This window comes from Schistocerca nitens, chromosome 9, assembly GCF_023898315.1.
Source record: "Schistocerca nitens isolate TAMUIC-IGC-003100 chromosome 9, iqSchNite1.1, whole genome shotgun sequence".
Taxonomy (NCBI): domain Eukaryota; kingdom Metazoa; phylum Arthropoda; class Insecta; order Orthoptera; family Acrididae; genus Schistocerca; species Schistocerca nitens.
The window spans coordinates 179,472,410-179,494,614 of record NC_064622.1 but is presented as its reverse complement, the minus strand read 5'-3'; the positions used below and the strand labels follow the sequence as shown (position 1 = coordinate 179,494,614).

Genomic DNA, 22,205 nt, shown 5'->3' with positions numbered 1-22,205 from the left:
ATTCAGAGTGTTTGTCACTGTTGTTGAAATCTATGTCACTGTAGAGTTCTTCTGTTACATTTTTTTTTTTTTTTTTTTTTTTTTTTTTTTTTTTTTTTTTTTTTTTTTTTTCAATAGAACACTTGTTCCGGCAATTCATAATTACAGATTTCAAGAACATTTCCATTTCCTCACCTGAATTTACTAATGAAGTGAGCAGTTCATGGTAATAACAAGCCTTAAATGCTCATATGATGCCTTGATCCAGTGGCCAAATTAATGCAGTCATGTTTTTTTGGCAATAACAGACACTTCAACAGATGTATGAGCTGGGCAGTGATCAAGTACTAATAGAGCTTCTTCTCTTAGCTTATGTGATAACAGGTGCTTCATCACTGATTGAACAAACTCTTCTTGAAACTAATTGGTGAAAATGTCATGTCGTCCAAGCATTCTTTGAATGCCTGCAAGCGAATTATAATGATGATGCTTTTACAAGCTTGAAACATTTTGAGCTTTTACTTTCACCTATACAAAGAGATTTCAGCTTATGGTTGCTCAATTTATTTGTGGCAAAGAAGAGGGTTATACCATCTTTATTCATTTTCAAACCTCTCTTATTTGCTCATTTTTGTATCAAGAGATCTGGTTGGAAGAAACTGATAATAAAGTGCTGTTTTATCACAATTATATGCTTTAAGATCGTTTCAATTTTCATACACCATTATTTTGTGAAGAATTTCAGGAAACTGTGAAGCAGATTCATTGTTGGAAGACCTTGCTTCTCCTTCAATGATCTTTTGGCAAATTCCACAGTGATATTTCCATCTTGAGATCTATCTGTCGTAAGCTACAAAATCTTTGTTCCATGTAAATCAAAGTGGTGTGCACATGTGTGTATTCATTGTTGACAAAGACCAATGGCCAAAAGCTTTAATTGTGAAATCTTTTTGTTGTACAACTCAGCATCTCCGCTATATGGTGTGCCCCAATGTTAACCATGAGATGTGTATTCAAAGCTTCTGTCCAGCAACAATCTCAATATGTGGATAAGACAAACCAAAGGTTAATTTTAATTCTGTCCATCTGTTCTGGTTATTCTTAGAGATCATGGAGGTTGCAGGAGTAAATTGTAATGCAGAATCATTCACAAATGATATTTTGTTTTGGAGGACATACTTCATACTTCATACCAAGTCCGTCGTATATTGGACTGTGGTATACCAGGCTACTACTGCAATTCAATAGTCTACAAATAAACCAGCCTAATGCCTTTCATAAAAACAGTCATAGTGATATTCCTGCTCATATATCCCTTAATTCATTCCTAAATACTATTTTCCCTCCACTTCAGCACCTCGGGACATCTGATAACATACAGGTTACACATGATTTTATACATATGATGAGGGGGATGGGGAGATCATCAGACACTCACTGAAAATAGGAGACTGATATTGTTCCTTAGATTAAGCACACTGCTGCTAATCATTTGACTTTCTGCCAGCAAGAACGCACTGAGGAACTAAAATTGAAGGAATTTTACTTCATTTTATGATGAAGAGGAGCTAAAGTCTATTTTGTTATTATGCTTTCCAAATATACATGTCTTTTGTTCACTGAATATTGTGTGTCACTTAGATTACACAGTATGCAGTATATCATTCACATAGTATTACCAATTAATGTATTATCAGCAATATTCCTTCTCAGTACTTTTCTGCATTCAAGAATTATTTCAGTTTCAGACAGCAGTCAATATTTGTCATTGCAGACTATAGATGCTGTGCCTATTAAAGTAAAAAAATGATGGATCTCACTGACAGGAATAAAGATTGTATTGATTCTTCTTTTATACAGCTGTCCTTTCATATAAGGTTTCTTTTAATATTAAATTTATTACATCATATACTTCTCATTTAAAAATATACAAGCATTTAAAGCATTTTTGCAAAATATATGGGTGATACTTACGTTGCAAATATTCCTTTGAATATGAGATTTGTTCCAGTTCCTATGAGGGTTCCAGTCCCACCCAAAGTGGCAGCATAACATATTCCAAGGAAATATGCAACAGCTTCTTTATCTGGAGTCTCTTCCTCTTCATCCCTGTGTGAAAAGAAAGCACACTAATCATGCAATTTGTATCTTTGTGCTCTTCATTCCAGATTTCAACTGCAATGGCTTGCATCATCCGTTCTCATTATTTTAAATGAAGGAATTTTGACTAATGCCATAAAATATTTGATTGTTGGAGTTTCCCATCCAACAGGTAAAACTCTTTTCCTCCCATGCCCAATAAGTGGAGAGTTTAGTGGTAGTAATGACCCATAATAATACTTACCATTATGTCAATACAGCTACAGTAGATGGACAAAAGGAGCCATGGTCAGTATGTGATCTGTTTACATGCCACATATTTTGCCTCTATTTTCATTGGGTGTGAAAAGTGATAAAACCATTTGAGTAAGGTTCATATAAGTTATTACACATTTCCATTCACTAATCCACAGTACTCCATAAATCATAAAAAGCAAAGTTACTGAAGTATTAAGAGCCTGCCTGAATGTTTCATGGGTTGTTGTGTTGGATAAGGTTGTGTATACTGTGTGGTATTTCCATGAGACAACTGCTTGTCATCTATAGGTGCTACTGACAAATTGCTGTTGTGGCTTGCTAATTTATGCAGTGCCTCTCTAGAAAAGTGCAGGCATCAAGGGTCTGGGCTATAATGTCATTGCACATGAGGACAGCGACTGCCCGGGAAATGGGCCATGGTCTTTTCATGCACATCACAGGAAAAGTGGGACCACAAGTCATGGTCCAAGTGTATGTGCATGAGCCAAATGCTGGTGCCCTACTTAACTGTCCTAGCTTCAATTCCCAATCTGTGAGAACTCTATTCATTTGTTTGCAGCTGATGATCCGTTAAAGCTACCAGCACTAGTTCCACACTTCGCTGAGCTGAAATCCCATGTCTCTGTTAATTAAATTGTTATTTAATGTATTTTGTTTGTTTCTTTAATGATGGAGTGGAGGTGGATGGAGGATCTTTGTCTGTGCACAGCTCCTGTCATGTCCCAGGTCAAGAAAGTGTTCAGCAGCAACAGATTTTTTCTGGCTGACCCTATTTTGGTGTGACGTCCATCTTCATCACATCTATCCTTAGTAGTGTGACATGTTGGGCCAATGTAAGGTTTCCCACTCTGGCATGGACTTTTATGTATTCCTGGTCTCCACAGACCTAGGTTGTTTGTTTACATCAGAGGGTGGAAGACACAAGTTATTTGATATCTCCTGAATAGCCCATCAATCTTAAAGTACACGCCACCAACATAAATTGCAAACAACATCATGCTCTATAATGAGGTTTAGTGTGTCTTAGCTAAAATGCATTTTGAATCTGCTTTTGGAGTACCCATTCTGGACAAATACAAAGCAGAGATGGATAAGGGTAGGTTAGGTTAGTGTTGTTTAACGTCCCGTCGACAACGAGGTCATTAGAGACGGAGCGCAAGCTCGGGTTAGGGAAGGATCGGGAAGGAAATCGGCCATGCCCTTTCAAAGGAACCATCCTGGCATTTGCCTGAAACGATTTAGGGAAATCATGGAAAACCTAAATCAGGATGGTTGGAGATGGGATTGAATCGTCATCCTCCCGAATGCGAGTCCAGTGTGCTAACCACTGCGCCACCTCGCTCGGTACAGATGGATAAGTTCTGCTGCATCTGAGATAGCTCTTGCCTTTTGAACATGAGCCTATGTACACTGGTGCATTGGGGTGGGTGTTGGCAACTTGTAGCTGATAGATACAGATCAGTGTGTGCTAGTTTATGAAGTACACTGTGACCTAAGGAGCCATCTTCTTTTCTAAGAACCAGGACTTGCAGAAATGAAAGGTCTCACTTTTCTCCAGTTTGATAGTAAAGCAAATTTAAGATGGATGGAGTTAATATGTTCCAAAAATGATGGAAGCATTACTGTGCTATGTGGCCATACCATGAATTATCGTCTACATATCTGCAAAACACATTTCAAAACCTCTGATTTAAGTGCTTTGTCCTCAAAGTCTTCCATAAAAAGGTTGGCTTCTATGGGAGACAGAGGGCAGCACCATCAGTTTGCTCAAAATATTGGTCATTAAATAAAAAGTAATCTGAGGTAAGTACATGCTTGGAAAGATGTAAGATATCCTCTTTCAGCTAAGCTCCTATGAGCTGCAGTCAACCTACCAGAGGCACTCATGTGAACAGAGAGACTACATCAAAACACACTAATATGTCAGTTGGTTCAAGATGCAGGTTCTTCAGTCACCTTATAAAGTCTTCTGAATTTCAAGTATGGTGTTCTCATTTCCCTACCAAACAGCTCAAAAGACAAGTCAGATGTTTTGTTATGCAGTATGTTGTACCTCCTTTATTGCTTAAAATGCATCAAATCAGAATTCCTTTATGTATCTTTGGCAGGCTTTAGAGTTATAAGGAAACTGTTGCTCATACTCTTAAGCTCTTTTTCAGATGGTCAGAAAATTGGCCCCATTTGAGGAGGTGGATGTCTTTCATTGTACTCCATCTGTTGGATCTTTTTGGAGACAAAAATATCCTGAGTCCTGCAGTAAATCCACTATCTTGTTAAAAGAAGATTTTGCAGAAAAGAGAAGAGTAGTGTTTCCCTTGTCAGCAGATAAAATTACTATTTCTGTGTCATCTCTTAAATAATAGAGCATTTTTCTTTCCTCAGTGATGGGCTTTTGCTTGGGTGCAAGCATCCTAGTTGTGGCCCTACAAGTCTCTCACCTTATTCCTTTAACAATCACACGAGAAATTTTGAAGGGCAAAGTCTTTGGAGTGGGTGAAAAATTTAGTCCCTTTTTCAACTCTGATACCACAGCATCACTTAGAGGTTGATGGGTGCAGTCAAACTCAGTATGTCTCCATAGTTTAACTTCTTGTGATGATCAGAACATAAGATGATAAGACTGATTAAGAGCTTACTCAGCATTATGTGTCACATAAATGAAAAAAGAGTGCAACAGGCTAGTCAGCAACAGAGAGCAGCAAGTAGACAATATGCTAAAGTGTTGTACATGGCTTTTGCAATTTGGACACCAAGTCAAGTACAAAGAATCATATAGTGGCATAAATAGACAGCAGCATGATACGAGGGTCATTCCAAAAGAAATGCACACAATTTTTTTCAAAATCCATCTTTTATTCTACATGTTTGAAAGTTTTGCAGTGTGTAGATACATCCTTTAGGAACAATATTTTCATTTCTCTACATAATTTCCATCCCTCTCAACTGCCTTATGCCATATTGGAACCAGCGCCTGTATACCCACACAGTAAACTTCTGGACCAACCTGTTGGAGCCATGTTTGGCAGCATGCGCAAGGGAGACATCACCTTCAAACATTGTTCCACAAAGAGAGTCTTTCAGTTTCCCAAAGAGATGATAGTCACATGGAGCCAAGTCAGGACTGTAAGGTGGGTGTTTCAGTGTTGTCCATCCAAGTTTTGTGATCGCTTCCATCGTATTTTGACTGACATGTGGCCATGCATTGTCGTGCAACAGCAAAACATCCTGCTTTTGCTGATGTGGTTGAACACGACTTAGTCGAGCTTAAAGTTTCTGCAGTGTCGTCACATATGCATCAGAATTTATGGTGGTTCCACTTGGCATGATGTTCACAAGCAAGAGTCCTTCGGAATTGAAAAACACCGTAGCCATAACTTTTCCAGCAGAAGGTGTGGTTTCGAATTTATTTATTTTTCTTGGGTGAATTTGCATGATGCCACTCCACTGATTGCCTCTTTGTCTCTGGTGAAAAATGATGGAGCCAAGTTTCATCAACTGTCACAATTCTTCCAAGAAATTCATCTCCACCATTCTCGTACTGTTCCAAAAGTTCGCAGCACACAATTTTTCTTGCTTCTTTGTGAGCCACTGTCAACATCCTGGGAACCCACCTGGCATGAACCTTGTTTAACGCCAACACTTTCAGTATTCTGCAAACACTTCCTTCCCCTATCCCAAAGTAGCGTGACAGTTCGTTCACCGTGATGCGTCTGTCAGCAGTCACCAATTCATTAACTCTGTGCACATTGTCTGGAGTATGTGCATATTGAGGTCTGCCACTGCAAGGACAATCCTCAATATTGCCATGCCCGCTTTCATCAAGTAACCTGCTTGCTCACGGACTAACTGTACTGCGATCAACAGCAACATTTCCATACACCTTTTTCAACCTTTTGTGGATGTTTCCCAGTGTCTTGTTTTCACAGCATAGGAATTCTATGACAGCACGTTGCTTCTGACAAACGTCAAGTGTAGCAGCCATCTTGAAGACATGCTGTGACAGCGCCACTCACGGGAACAGGTTGAACGAAGTTTGAAAACAAGCAGGAAGGATTATCTACACACTGTAAAACTTTCACACATGCAGAATGAAAACTGTATTTTTACAAAAATAGTATGCATTTATTTTGGAGTGACCCTTGTATAAACAGTGCATGTTCTTATCAGCATAACTGTGAAGACTAAATCATTTAATTAAAAATGTTTTTGAGCTTAAATGGCTATTTGTTTGGCTGCCTCATGAACAATTTGCATATAAATTAAGGTGTGACAAAGTGAGTTTCAGGAGTTCAACAGTTTTGATTGGGTGCAGTGAATACAGCCTCTAAAGTAATATAATTTGCTCTCAAGAAATAAGTGCAGGTGGTACGTCAGTAAGAAATAAAATGTCAGAGGTTTTATGGACAAATTTTTCTGTAAAGATAAAATGCATTACAGTTAGTAACACAAATTAATTATGCAAGAGGCTATTTATCTATGGATCAAGCTCATTGTTGTCCCATTTTTGGGACTGATATGAGGTGAACTTTAATGAAAAATTTCAAAAATTTATAACTGCCATGAAAGTCATTCAGTACTATATTTGATAGGGACTACAATAACAAAAAATGAACTGGTGTAACTACATATTAATGCAGTGTGATTTCCCTTTAAATGTTGTCATTGGACTCCCATCTCTGTCTCTTTGCAATTGTACCATGCTGCTCATGCCCCAAGCTAATGATTACACCGAGTGAGGTGGCGCAGTGGTTAGCACACTGGACTCGCATTCGGGAGGACGACGGTTCAATCCCATCTCCAGCCATCCTGATTTAGGTTTTCCGTGATTTCCCTAAATCGTTTCAGGCAAATGCCGGGATGGTTCCTTTCAAAGGGCACGGCCGATTTCCTTCCCCATCCTTCCCTAACCCGAGCTTGCGCTCCGTCTCTAATGACCTTGTTGTCGACGGGACGTTAAACAACACTAACCTAACCTAACCTAATGATTACACCCAGCAGTGAAAGTAAAAGTTTTATCCACTGCACATCCTGCAATATTTTGTAATTGTAGGAGGAGTTCACAGTAATTTGGATGATATATATTGCAACCCTATCACTGTGGGTCCTTGCATGATGAACTACCATTTTTTATGACATACATGGTGTTCCAGGGATGAAAGGTCAAATGTTTAAATGGTGCTAACTCAGAAGGGAGAAAATGACATCTGCTTGTGAGAGTGTTTGGACAAGAGTGAGAGTCAAAGATGGATATTAAATTGCAATTAAGTCCTTCTATCAACCACCATAGTCAGCCCCAGATGTAACCAAAAACTTTAACAAAAACATCTAAAATGTATGTATGTTTCCCAATCACAGTGCCATCATTGTAGGAGACATTAATCATTCAACAGTTGATTGGAAAAAGTACAGTTTTGTAAATGGTGGGTGTAACAAGATATCCATCAAAACAATACTGAATGCCTACTCTGAAAATTGTCAACTTACTTTAGATGTTAAGAAAGATAAAAATGCTAACCTTTGCATCACTTTGAAATGTTTTCAGATTCTGACTAATCAGATTGTATGCCATTATACATAAATTCATTAACTACAAATAGTCTGGGTTTACTATTAATATTGCTTACCAGGTCATTTATAATACAATATGAACTTCATTGGACCCTGCCTGAAAGTACTTCTAAGTTTGTTAGTGACTCTCCAAACTGTCATAAGCTGCTCTACCAGCTACATATCTATCAAGTACTTGGTTACCTTGCCTTCTACATTTGTGCAAAAATTTCTTTACATGCTCCTGTCCAGATGATACCAATTCCTCCTTGAGTTATGACACCACTGCCTCATATCTAGTTTAATGAACACGTAAACCTTTATACTTGTTTTAGTTTAAATTTTTATATAAATTAGCAGGGAGAATGATGTCAAATCAGTCTTCAGACTGATGACAAGAACAACAACACCAGGAGGGAATGTTACCTGTGCTGCTTTCTGGTAGATCAACCTTTGGTACACAATGGAGTGAAATACATAGCTATGAAACACTTAGCACACAGTGGAGTGAAATATAGTTCTGAAACTCTTTGATAACACTTATGTAAAAATAAAAAGACTGACTGACACCAAAGGTGTTTTCCAATGCAGGCTTAAGTTTTTTCTTCTTAACAACTCACAAACAGAAATGGTAATAAGTTAAAGATGCTCAGTTGACCAACTTGTAGCCATATAAACGTGTTACATGGAACATAACTAACTACTATCAAACTTTGCCCTGAAAGTCCTGCTTTATCGTGAATTAAGGCACTGCATTAGTTTCATGTGATTCTCATATGAAATGTTGTTCCTCTAATTGACCTTTCTTTAAGTCTTTACATTTAATTCCTTAAACTCTCATTATGATCTTTAGTTTGCATTTAATATTTTTTTTTATTCTCATTCCACATGTTCAAGGCTGAGAAAGATTCTTACATTTTTTATTTTATAGGCCTTGTCAGTTGCATTGCACTTACTCTGGACTGTCCTGTTTAGTTTCTTTTCCAGTTGTTTCTTGAGTGTATTCCGCAAAGGCTTCGTCAATTGCAAGAATTGCAGACCTTTTTTCTGCCTTTTCATACTGGAAAATAATAAAAATGGTTGGTTTATAGTTTCAGGCTGTAATACAGCACATATTTCAGGTGCTTGTATGTATGTATGACACATAACAATGTGTATTACAATACTTCATTGTTAAAATGATTCACAACAGTATTTTTTGTGTGTTACACATTAACATTCAGGCAGAACAAATTTATATTAACATTACTTTTGACAGAGAACATTACATTCCAGAAGACAGTGTCCTACCAAAAACAACAGAGACACATGAAGTTGTTCTTGTCAGCCATTAAATCTCTCTGTGCAATAAAAACTTGCAGGTGGCTGTTCCACTCTGATTCTTGAAATTTGAACTTCTCTCTCCCCCCCCCCCCCCCCCCCTCTACCTCTAGACAAACTTTTCATTTCTGCATCTGTCTGCTGTACTTCTCCCTATTTTTCTTCTGTAGCAAATTCCCATTATCTTTTTATCACATACCCTATTTCTTGTTTTGTTCTGTCCTTATTTCAGTTACATCTCACCATGTTTTCCAATGCTCTTACTTACTAACAGAACTATGAAAAATTTCATAAACTTATTGCTTTCATACTTTCCCACTAACCGTGCTCTTGCATTTACTGAAAAATTCATTTTAAAGCCAGCTTAATGGAGTGACAAATGTAACACATTGCATACAATCTCTACTAATATTTATTCATTACATAAAATATTTAAGGAGTTTTCACTCCATCATCTTTAGGTTCAAAGCCACACTGATGAAGTGTAGATGACACTGATTTTTAGTAATCACATACATTCCATTAATATAATAAGATTGCACACCTGAAGATGCTTTAAATACATTGAATAACAAATAAATAAATAGTAACTGCTGTATGGTGTGTAGTTTATTTGTCATCTCATTTTTAACAGTGGTGGGCTTAACCAAATGCACAACATAGATGTTACTGATTTATGTATAATTTCTATGACAGATTTAGCATTGTTCTAAAATATTTCTAACATAAAGGGAGGAAAAATTGGATACCAACTGATTAATTATTTTTCATAATTCTTTTATCCATCAACTATCACATTCATATGTTATTCATTTATTCATTCATTCATCCTTTGATTGTGATACTGGATACACAAATGTACAAATATATTTCCAATTTACTGTTACAGTGTAAATTACATTTTGAGCACTTATATTATTTTGCAATAGACACTTATATACACCAAATGGCTAGCCTGGTTCATGGTCCTCAATTTAATTGTAAGTTGCCTAACTAAAGGCTTCCAGGGGCAACAAAAATTTTATTTTCAATATTTCATATAGTTACTGACCAAATTTAAAAGTTTTAAATAGTGTGGTAATCTACTCATTAAGGGGTATAATCTCATGTTAAAGGTTTACACACTAAGGCAAGTATTACAGTCAGTGTACATGTCTTGAGACAAGGAAACTATTTTGTGCCCACTACCCAGAATATATTCATCCAGATTTGAGAACGAGAGCACTTAGTGACTTCCAACAAACTGTATACATCATTTCAAATCTTTACAAAACTTTTTCTTATTTATGCCCACCACAAAATGATGAAAGAAAAAATCTTATCATTTACAAAATTTTTGCTGCTCACGCAGAAAATCTTTAACATTTTGCATGACATTTTAATTTATTCCTTCTTTACTATTAACTCTATTTGTGACATATTTAGCAAGCAGTGTCCACATTTACCACTCAACAGACATGCAAAATTGCATCACTATACAACATATAGCTCAGGAGACACTGACGTGGGAAAAACTAGCTTTTGCTTTAAAAGGAGTCCAAACTATCTGACACTCATCCAGTATTTCATAATGAGAGCATTTAGCAACTTCCTAGAAACTTTAAACATAATTTGAAACTTTTTCTAATCTTTTTATTCCTTACACACTTAACATCAAATATTTAAGTAATCAGCTGTTTTATACATAGGGGTTTGATCCTTTAAGGAATTGTGGGTTTACTGGTTGTTGTTGTCGCCTTCAGTCCTGAGACTGGTTTGATGCAGCTTTCCATGCTACTCTATCCTGTGTAAGCTTCTTCATCTCCCAGTACCTACTGCAACCTACATCCTTCTGAATCTGCTTAGTGTATTCATCTCTTGGTCTCCCTCTACGATTTTTACCCTCCACGCTGCCCTCCAATACTAAATTGGTCATCCCTTGATGCCTCACAACATGTCCTACCAACTGATCCCTTCTTCTAGTCAAGTTGTGCCACAAGCACCTCTTCTCCCCAATTCTATTCAATACCTCCTCATTAATTATGTGATCTACCCATCTAATCTTCAGCATTCTTCTGTAGCACCACATTTCGAAAGTTTCTATTCTCTTCCTGTCCAAACTATTTATCGTCCACGTTTCACTTCCATACATGGCTACACTCCATATAAATACTTTCAGAAACGCCTTCCTGACATTTAAATCTATACTCGATGTTAACAAATTTCTCTTCTTCAGAAATTCTTTCCTTGCCATTGCCAGTCTACATTTTATATCCTCTCTACTTCGACCATCATCAGTTATTTTGCTCCCCAAATAGCAAAACTCCTTTACTACTTTAAGTGTCTCATTTCCTAATCTAATTCCCTCAGCATCACCCGACTTAATTCGACTACATCCTGTTATCCTTGTTATGCTTTAGTTGATGTTCAAATAGCAAAACTCCTTTACTACTTTAAGTGTCTCATTTCCTAATCTAATTCCCTCAGCATCACCCGACTTAATTCGACTACATCCTGTTATCCTTGTTATGCTTTAGTTGATGTTCATCTTATATCCTCCCTTCAAGACACTGTCCATTCTGTTCAGCTGCTCTTGCAGGTCCTTTGCTGTCTCTGACAGAATTACAATGTCACCGGCGAACCTCAAAGTTTTTATTTCTTCTCCATGGCTTTTAATTCCTACTCCAAATTTTTCTTTTGTTTCCTTTACTGCTTGCTCAATATACAGATTGAATAACATCGGGGATAGGCCACAACCCTGTCTCACTCCCTTCCCAACCACTGCTTCCCTTTCATGCCCCTCGACTCTTATAGCTGCTATATGTTTTCTGTGCAAATTGTAAATAGCCTTACTCTCCCTGTATTTTACCCCTGCCACCTTCAGGTTTTGAAAGAGAGTATTCCAGTCAACATAGTCAAATGCTTTCTCTAAGTCTACAAATGCTAAAAACGTAGGTTTGACTTTCCTTAATCTTTCTTCTAAGATAAGTCATAAGGTTCCCATATTTTTTACAAATATAAAACATTGTTTATTGTTATTAATTTATACATTGTTGAAAAGCTTACACTTTTGTCTATTTTTCAACATGGTCTCCATTTTTTTACCCACTTTTGAAGATGGTGCTCCAGCTTTTGTATTCTTAAGTTGAAGAAGTCTCCCACTAACCCGTTGAGGAAGTGTGTGACCTCTGCTTGGACTTCATCATCACTCTTGAAGTGTTTGCAACGTAAGTGTTCCTTTAGCTTGGGGAAGAGGTGATAATCACTGAGTGCTAAGTCCAGGCTGTACGGAGGATGGCGCATAACAGTCCACTCAAATTTCTTCAAAAGCTCCTGTGTTTCATGAGCGACGTAGGGTCGAGCATTGTGATGAAGAGGTACAACTCCCTCCTTCAGTCGTCCTGTCTGAAGATTCTGGATTGCTCGCCAGAGGTTTGGCCAATGTTTCACAATATGTGAGTTTATTATCATCTCAGGTTGCATGAAATCAGTCCCAAAATACAGTCACCATAACCTTTCCTACCGACTGCATTTGTCTGAATTTCTTTGGTGGCGATGAACCAAGTGAAGCCACTGACGAGATTGTTGTTTTGTTTTGGAGGTGTAATGAAACACACATGTTTCATGACGTGATGACAGAGTCCAACAACTTCTGCTTGTTGCCTCACATTGTTGAAGAAACTTGCGAGGACAGTCAAGGCCTTGCTCCTTGTGTCTGTCAGTCAGCATCTGAGGGACCTAGCAAGCACACACCTTGTGATAACCCAACATTTCTGTTAAAGTTCTTTAAATTGTGCCATGGGAAGCTTCAGGAATGTGTTCAACAAGTTCACGGACAGTGACCCTTCGATCTTTGAGGAGCTCACTGTTGATCTCCTGGACAATTGCATCCAAAACTGGCAGTCTTCGACTCAGTCCTTCATTGTGAACTTCCATGTGACCCTCAGCAAAAGCCCTACACCATTTGCGGGCATGCTGAATGGACATGCACTCTTCACCATAAACCTCAGTCAGTCACTGATGAATCTCCATGGGCGGTAACTTCCTTGTGTGGAGAAACTAGATTACTGCTCGAACCTCACATTTGGTTGGAGTGGGGATCAACATTTCCACCTCTGATGGCTGCCAAGCCACCACTGAGTGATGCAGCAAATCACAGACAGGCGGGCTCAAGAGTGGGGGAACCACTGTGCATGGCACTGTTGTCGGATTTAGCTTAGGACCTTCTGTCAAGGCTGTAGCTCATTGGGAACCTTACTTTTGGTACAACCCTCGTATATGCGCACAGTTTCATTTTCTGCTGTAATGCCTGAATGTTAATGAAACTTAAGAAACTTGTGCACTTGTCATTGACATCATATATGTAGCATATTTCTCAAGATATTGCCTTAACATTAAAATGTCTTTCAACTTATTTTGGACTAGTCTCAAAATATTCCTTAACACTGTACAAACATGCTGTTTTCAAGTACTCTCTTAGTTTTGTTTGGATGATTGGTAGTGTTTTATATTTTTATTTTGAGCAGTACAGCATGAAAGAGATAGTCAGGAATGTGGAAAAGGTCAAGAAAAAGAAACAGCTCCTATAAAACAATTCTGTATGTTACAATAAGTGTTAATTATTAGTCCTAATAGTTTAGCATTTTCCAGAACCAAAATCACTGTCATAATGTTCAACTAAAAAGCAGCAATTTCAAATTCCGGAGGAATATATTACTGTCTCAGAACTGAGAAGGTAGGGTGATGAGATGTGGCTTCACACAGCTTGCAGTTGGCAGGCTGTGAAATGTTTTATGTGATGATGTCACAATGCACTGTTAATGGTTATCCATCTGTTGGTTTCTGCCACTGAACTCAGAAGCCTATTTCACATTATTCCAGAGGAACTGGCTATATATGGTGCTCACTTTTGCCTTCCCTGCTCTTTTCATTTATGTAATCATCGAAAGCACAAACATATTTCACTGCAAAATGTCTCACTGCAGTCATCCACATGGTATAATTGTACATCTGTTGCATCATAACATGATGGAGGTACATGATGGGAAACCACTTTTACCAGGCCAAGCCAAAATATCAAAAGGTTTTTTCCTTTCACTCAGTGACTGAGAATATATATTTATTAGACAATAATTGCTTGTGTGACCTTTACATGTGATTTCTACCATTACCACAAATTCTCCTGAGAAAGCTTCTATTTTGCAGTAGCATAGCTGCGTATCTAGTACACATCTACATCTTTATGTCATGAGACACCCTGTGGTAAGAGGGTGAAGGTAAAAGCTATACCAGAATTATTTTCTTCATTTCTGACTCCATTCATAGATGATGTACACCAAGAAAATTTGTCACTACCTGTCCATATTAGTATAAACCCAAAGTTCTCTAATTTTTTCCTGATAATCATTATGAAAGGTATAAGTTGATTTATATATTTTTTGAGTCATATAGTTTGGTGGGCTTTCAGAATTTTTAGAGTAAGGTGCTCTGTGATGCACAGCATATTTCTTATAGTGCCTCCCATTGGAGTTTGATGAACATTTAAGTGATGCTCTTCTGCTGACAAAACAAATCCTTGATGAAGCTTAGAGCTCTTCTTTAAATACTCTCTGTGTATTCTTTTACATTAGCTTGGTAATTAAGACTGAGTCATTTTGCCTGTTAACATACAACTTACTATAGTTTTTATTTGTGTTCATCTACATCTACCTCTACATGACAACTCTGCAATTCATGCATAAGTGCCTGACAAAGGGTTCATCGAACCACCTTCAGACTATTTCTCTCCTGTTCCTCTCTTTGACAGCATGTGGGGAAAGTCAACACTTAAATCTTTCCATACAAGGATTTATCTAATTTCATTATGATGATCATTTCTCCCTATGCAGAGTGATGTCAATAAAATACATCTGCACTCAGAGGAAAAAGTTGTGGATTGAAATTTTGTGAAAAATCTCTCACCTTAGCAAAAAAATGCCTTTGTTTTAACAATTGACACACCAACCTGCTTATCAAATCCATGACAGTCTCTCTCCTATTTCAAGATAATATAAAATGAGTTGCCTTCTTTTTTTTTTTTTTTTTTTTTTTTCAACGTCCTCTATCAGACCTATCTGATAAGACTCCAGTATCACACAGTAATACTCCATCAGAGAGGAGACAAGTGTACTGTAAGCAGTCTCTTGAGTAGACCTGCTGCATCTTCTCAGTGTTCTGCCTAAAAAATGCAGTCTTGGGTGTCTTCATGACTACATTAACTATCTGATTGTTCCAGTTTAAGTTTTTTAAGTGTAATTCCTATGTATTCAGTTGAATTGATAACCTTTATATTTGTGTGATTTATTGTCTAAGACCAAGAAAGCTATGAGATGATGAACTGCAAATGGATCTTTAGCAATTCCGTGTCCATGAGAACTGGATCCAAAGTGCACAAGATCGCTATCTGTGGAGGAACAAAGCAAGGTTGGCATGTGATCTTCATGGTCTGTGATCACTGGTATGTCACATTAAGTAATGTTATTGTGTAACTAAAATTTAATAGATTGCTTTTATTAGTCATGCATTTTGATGATCAGCTGATTGGATCAAACACTGATCACCTTCAATTCTTTCTGCACTTAGCAACAGTTTATGATGACATGACATCTCTGTATATGACTGTGTTGTAAGCAAACTTGTGGAACTGGTGTTGTTACAGATATTTCAAAATTTCAACTCCTAATGTAAAATTTTACTAACAGTGCACCCTTTCATTTGTCTCACATTAGCTAATTTTTTTCCAATTGTTTATCAACAATTCATTACTTGCAGTTTTTGGGATTTTATTATCAACAGCTTTTCCCCTGTTGTTTCTTTATCATTTCCCCCACTTTGTACATCTATTGAGAAATTTTTTGGAACATTTCCTTGACTTTAGCATCATGTTCATCTTACACTTTGTCATTACTGTGTCCAGTCCATCTCTTCTTACTGGGAAACAATTTAAACATAAATGAGTTGAGACTCAATTACATTATTTAACTTACATGTCTATTAGCCTTTGCTCCATAAATTCTGTCTTAGTGGCTGGAAATAAATATTCCTAATCTAATATAGCTTATTTTGTACTTTGCCTTTACATTAAAAATGTAAGTATATAGATGCTAGTATTTCAGATAGAAGAGTAGCATGTACTTACCAAATGGTAAAGTGTCAACAATTGGTGACCAGCTAACAATCACAATTACACTGTCCAGTCACACTCATGTGACCACCTTTCAAAAGTCTCAGTAACCAACTTTTGCAGCATGGTCTGGTGCAAGACAGGCAGGAAGAGAGTCAGTGAGGTTCCAGAAGGTACTGACAGGGACGTGCAGCAATATCAACTCCAGTCCCATGGCCAGCTATGCTAGGTTTCTCAGTTGAGAATCCATGATGTGAACAGACCAATCAAGGTGGTCCCACAGCTTCTTGATTGAGTTAAAGTCTGGAGAGTTTAGTGGCCAGGGCAGAATAGTAAAGTCATCCTGATGCACTCTAAACCATGCATGAGCACTGTGAGCTGTGTGACATGTTGTAATGTCCTGCTGATAGATACCACTGAGTCAAGGAAAAATCAATGTAGGGATGGACATGGGGCTCAAGCATAGATGCATACCATACTTGTGTTGATCCACTGTGCCTTCCAGGATGAGATCACTCAGGATATGCCACAAGAACATTCCCCAGACCATAATGTTCCTTAGTCATGGCTTGACCCTCCCAATAATTGTTAGAAAGTCTTTGCTTTCAGATGTTCTGCCAATATAAAATGGCTACCTCCCTCCACTCAGTGGACATCCAGTTCTGGTACTGGTGTGCAGACTCCAGCCTTAGCCAAGTATGAACAACAGTCAGCATGAGTGCATGAACTATGTGTCTGCTGCAGGGGACCATATGCTGCAATGGTCATTGAGGAGATACTGCTGGTAGTCTGTTGGTTCAGCTGGGCAGTCAGTTGCTCAACAACTACATGTCTATTCGCCTGTACATATCTCCATAGTCATCACTCATCCCTGTCATCTATGGCCCAGTTGCCTCAGCACCAGCTTTGGATAGCACCACTTTGCCATGCACAGTATACCTTATCCATGGTAGCAGGTGAATGGTCAATAAACTTAGACATTTCAGAAATGTTTACACCTTTGACCTGAAAGCCAATGATCAAGCACTATTAATGTCAGACAAGTCACTCCATTTCTACATTATGACAACAAGTGCACTGTTTTCCGCATCTCCCCGAAACGTTTTATATACCCTTTACTGTTAGTGCTGCCACCTGCCATCTGTGAGTGGTGCAACTGATGTCGATCAGGGATGATGGTCACATTAATGTGACTGGACCACATACTATACACCAGAAAAAAGGTAAAGATAGAAAATCAGGTAACATGCTGATGGTGAAGGAAACTAAAATACTTCCAGATTAAAAAAAAGAATGAGAGAGAAAGAAAGAATAAAAATTATGGGAGATACTTAGACACTAGAAAATTAATAATGACCTGCTGACAATCCACATACTGAGCCTGAATGCTGTTGTTGGACATCCTTATCTTATTCAGCAGATCATCTTCTCTCATATTACACCCTCTGTATACTGATACTGGCTTTATAATCTGGTTTTCAAAATTCATATTATTTCATTCACACTATTCTTTACCCTCTGAATTCTCTTCCACAACCTCATTCTTTTCTCTTCTGCTTCACACAATTTGCATTCTCTCTGCCTGTGCCTGCACACTGTTTTGATGTTTCCCTTTATTTTAATTTTTTATACATTGGCTCATCCCTTCAAAAAACATATTCTCCCTATTTTTACCTTTTATTCATCTCCTTTTAAATCTCATTTCTCTTCTCTACTGATCACTGGCATGTTGTATTCAGTATTCTGGTATTTTAATTTATTTGCATTTGCATTAGTTTTCTTATTTTTAATGAACTGAAAGGCACTTTATGAAATGGTGTGATGAAGATGTAAACATTATAATTGCTGGATTCATTTGTGAGTTACTGATTGAAAATTATGATAACGGTTAAGATTATGAAAAATATGATGTTGATGATGAGGTGTATCACATGGTGTTCAGATACTATTCATACAATTGTGTACCTGTTTTCTCCACAAATGTGTTTAGCTAAATGTGCTGTCTCTGTTTCACATAAAATTCAAATCAAGAAGAATTTCAACATATAATTGATATAAAATGTGTATAAAATGTGCATTTGTTAAGTATCATAAATATGTTTTTTTGTTTCATTCTCTGCAAAATACATATTTTGTGTTAGACTTACAGCCTTCAGCTCTGCTAGTACTGCCTTGGCAATTGGTGTGACCATGGCTGTAGCTGCTGTGTTAGATATCCACATAGATACAAACATTGTAGTACCCATCAATCCAAATAACAACCTAAAACACCAGAAAAAATCAAGGTTAACGCTGCTTAAGTGATAGAAATTATGTAACTCTCAAAGAAACAGGTATCTGTAAATGAAGAACATACACACACAAAACATGTACGAAAACCAAAATCAGATCACAAGGGAATTATCCAATTGTGATGGAAATCAGTAGATGTGAGGTTCATGTACAAACAAACAATCACAAATTAGCAACTCAATAAACATTGGTCCACCTATGGTCCTTACGCAAGCAGTTATTAGATTTGGCATTGATTGATAGAGTTGCTGGATGTCCTCCTGAAATATATTGTGCCAAATCCTGTCCAATTGGCATGTTAAATCATCAAAATCCTGAAATGTTGGAGGGCCCTGCTCCAAATGTTCTCATTTTGGGACAGATCCAGCAACCTTTCTGGCCACAGTAAGGTTTTGCAAGCTTAAGGACAAGCAGTAGAAACCCTTGCAGTATGCAGTCAGGCTGAAATGTAAGCCCAGGATGGCTTGCCATCAAGGACAATAAAGCAGGGCATAGAATATCATCAATGTAGCACAGTGATATAAGGGAACCATGGATGACAACCAAAGGGGTCCTGCATGAAATGAAATGACACGCTAGACTATCACTCCCAGTTGTCAGGACATATGGCGGCCATCAGTCAGGTTGGTATCCCACTGCTGACAGGGTGTGTCTCCAGACACATCTTTGGCCTGAAACCTCACTGCCTATAGTAGAATTGTCTTCAGTGAGGAGTCTCACTTTGAACTAAGTCCAAGTGACCAGTGAAGATCTGACTAGAGATGCCTCAGACAGTGGTGGGATACTAGCCTGATTGTCACCCACCATACAGCCTGACAACCTAGTGATGCTCTGAGGTGCCCTTCATGGTAAGCCATACTGGGCTTACATTTCAGCAAGATAATGCCCAACCACATGTGACAAGAGTTTCTAATGCCTGTCTTTGTGCTTGCAATACCCTACCTTGGCCAGCAAGGTCAATGGGTCTCTCCCCAGTTGGGAATGTTTAGATCATTGTGGGCAGGGCCCTCCAACCAGCTCAGGATTTTGAGGATCTAACATGCCAATGGTACATAATTTGGTACAATATCCATCAGGAGGACATCTCCAACAATGCCATCAATCGATGCCAAACCAAGTAACTGCTTGCATAAGGGCCAGAGGCAGACCAGTGCATTATTCACCTGATCATTTTGTGAAACTCTTTCTCTTGAATAAATCATCCATTTTTTTTTTTTTACCTTTTATGTACACTCATCCTCTGATCTTCCAAATAACATAGAGTAATATCTTTTAAACTGCAGAAAGTATAGGCTCGTTAATAAATATAATATATTACCAGTAGACTGCTAAGAGTATACATTATAAAGGTCCTAAAATGGAAATATCACATTACAAGTTTTCTAGCAATTTTTCCAAGGAAAAATCATTAACAGAAATCTGTAAGCTGTATATTTCATTTCCTCTATTCATAAAATGAGGGACAGTCAAATGAAAACCTTAAAAGTATAATAAAAAATCGACATTTCACACCACTGTTTTGTAAGTTGACACTACTGTTACCAATCGATGATGTTAGGACCGCACTACAGGTGGCAGCATATTACAGACAAGCAAACACAGCCATAATACTAGTTCATAATGTCTGCTCCACTTATGAAATGCATCAAGGAAAAACAGCTTTCCATTATATGTTTTCTGAGCAGTGAAGGTACGATACCTACTGAAATCCATAGGCAAATGAATTGCCAGTATGATGATGCATGTCTATCACAGCAGCAAACATATGAGGGAAGTAGAAAGTTCAGAAACGGTATCACTCATGTGACACACTCAGTGCCTTGTCAGGCACCCTATGTTGTGGCATCAGAGTCTGCTGCAGCAGTTGAAGCCATTGTGGTGAAAAATTGTCATGTGATAGTGGATGAAGCAGCCCAAATCTGAATATTAGTCATGGTTCTGTGATTCACATCATTCATAAAGTGCTTGATATTTACAAAGAGTCTGCAATACGGGCACCATGGCATATCACTCTGGACCTGAAAGAATGATGCATTAACATCCGTGAAGAACTTTTGCAGAATTTTGAACCAGTATGTGATGGCTTCTTTGTGAGAATTGTTACAGGATACAAAACCTGGGTACATTACCACCAACACAAAACAAAGAGAGCAAACAAAGGGATTGCTCCATTTCTCATCCCCAAAACCCAAAAAGTTCTGGGCTGTCATCTTCAAGAAAGGTTTTGATGTCTCTCTTTTGGGATGAATGAGGCATTGCCTTGGAATACAACTCAACTAGGGGAAACACCATCACCAGTACGTAATATTCCAAATGTTAAAAAATCAGCTTTGGCATGCAATAAGATCAAAGTGACATGGACTTCTGACTGCAGCAACATAACAATGCTCAGCCTCAAACTGTCTGTGCAACACTTATTATCATTCATGACCTGCACTGCCATATTCAGCAGACCTCACACCAGATGATTACCCCATGTCTGGACAACTCAGAGGTGGTGGGAGAAAAGAAATTTCTTCTGATGAAGAGGTACAGCAGGTGGTGCATGAGTGGCCGCACTTTTTTTTTCACCAGAGGAACCCACACACTTCCTAAATGCTGGAGGAAATATGTTGAATGACGGAGAACCTAAGTCAAAAAATGATACACTCTTGTTCCACTTTTGTTCAATAAAAAGAATTAAGGTTTTCATTTGACTCCCTCTCACATAAGAATTGTTCTTTTAATTCACACAAAATTTTAGTTCTAAATTGCTCAGTTGGTATCATCTGAATATCCATTAAATAATTTTTGTGAGGTGACCTCGCTTGAGGATGATGGGTATGAAACTCATCAAAACGTTACGACAAGATGATGCCACCACTTGGCTGATCACCTGAGAAGAGTTCATCGATGACTTATCTTTGTGTGAATGAAACAGTTGAATATACGTATTTTGGCTGAATACAGTTAGAACTTCTCATCTAGAAGGAACTGTTTCACATTGATTAATTTTTGCTTGAGGTAACGATCCTCACTGATTTCTTTTGCAGTAACAGCCTATTCTTGCAGCCTGCTAAGTGGCCTCACAGCAGCAGGCCATAGCAGACATGGCTGTGTAACACTGTGTAGCATTAGAGCATTGTAGGTAGGTACTCTTCTGATGATATACTTATTAATTTCCTCAACAAATCAGAATCCATGAAAGTCTGGAACATGTGTACTATGTACTGTTGCCCAGAAGTTTATCGGCTGCTGTGCCTGCCGCCCACAGCATTCCAGTACCATTGAGTCTGTATGTCATCCCCTGCACTCTATCTTGAACGTTTTGGCGCTAAAATCAGCAATGAAAAATGTTGAAGGAACTTACCTTCCTGGGCTTGTGCCAATAACAAGTATTGCTCGTAATGCTATCCTTTTATGGAGGTTGCAATGTTCAACTGATATGGCAATAATCAGCCCACCTGTAAAAAAAATGTTATAATTTTTTTAAATTATATTCTTCAATTCAGATGTAGAAAAAAAGCTAATTAATTTTTTTCCTGTAAAGCCATCTTTGAATTTTTATTTAATCATTGTTAGAGTCCCT

The 22,205-nt window shown here is 37.9% G+C and overlaps 1 protein-coding gene across 2 annotated transcripts in view; it reads right to left on the bottom strand.

The window, feature by feature from the left end:
- LOC126203227 (protein I'm not dead yet-like) overlaps positions 1-22,205 on the bottom strand; it is a 294,708-nt gene that overhangs the window by 57,716 nt on the left and 214,787 nt on the right. For both annotated transcript variants that reach the window (XM_049937472.1, XM_049937473.1), the window contains exons 3-6: positions 21,987-22,080; positions 18,493-18,607; positions 8,841-8,944; positions 1,954-2,088 (exon numbers count right to left, since the gene is read on the bottom strand). In XM_049937472.1, coding sequence (XP_049793429.1) covers positions 1,954-2,088; positions 8,841-8,944; positions 18,493-18,607; positions 21,987-22,080 — 448 coding nt within the window. The remainder of the gene's footprint in view (positions 1-1,953; positions 2,089-8,840; positions 8,945-18,492; positions 18,608-21,986; positions 22,081-22,205) is intronic.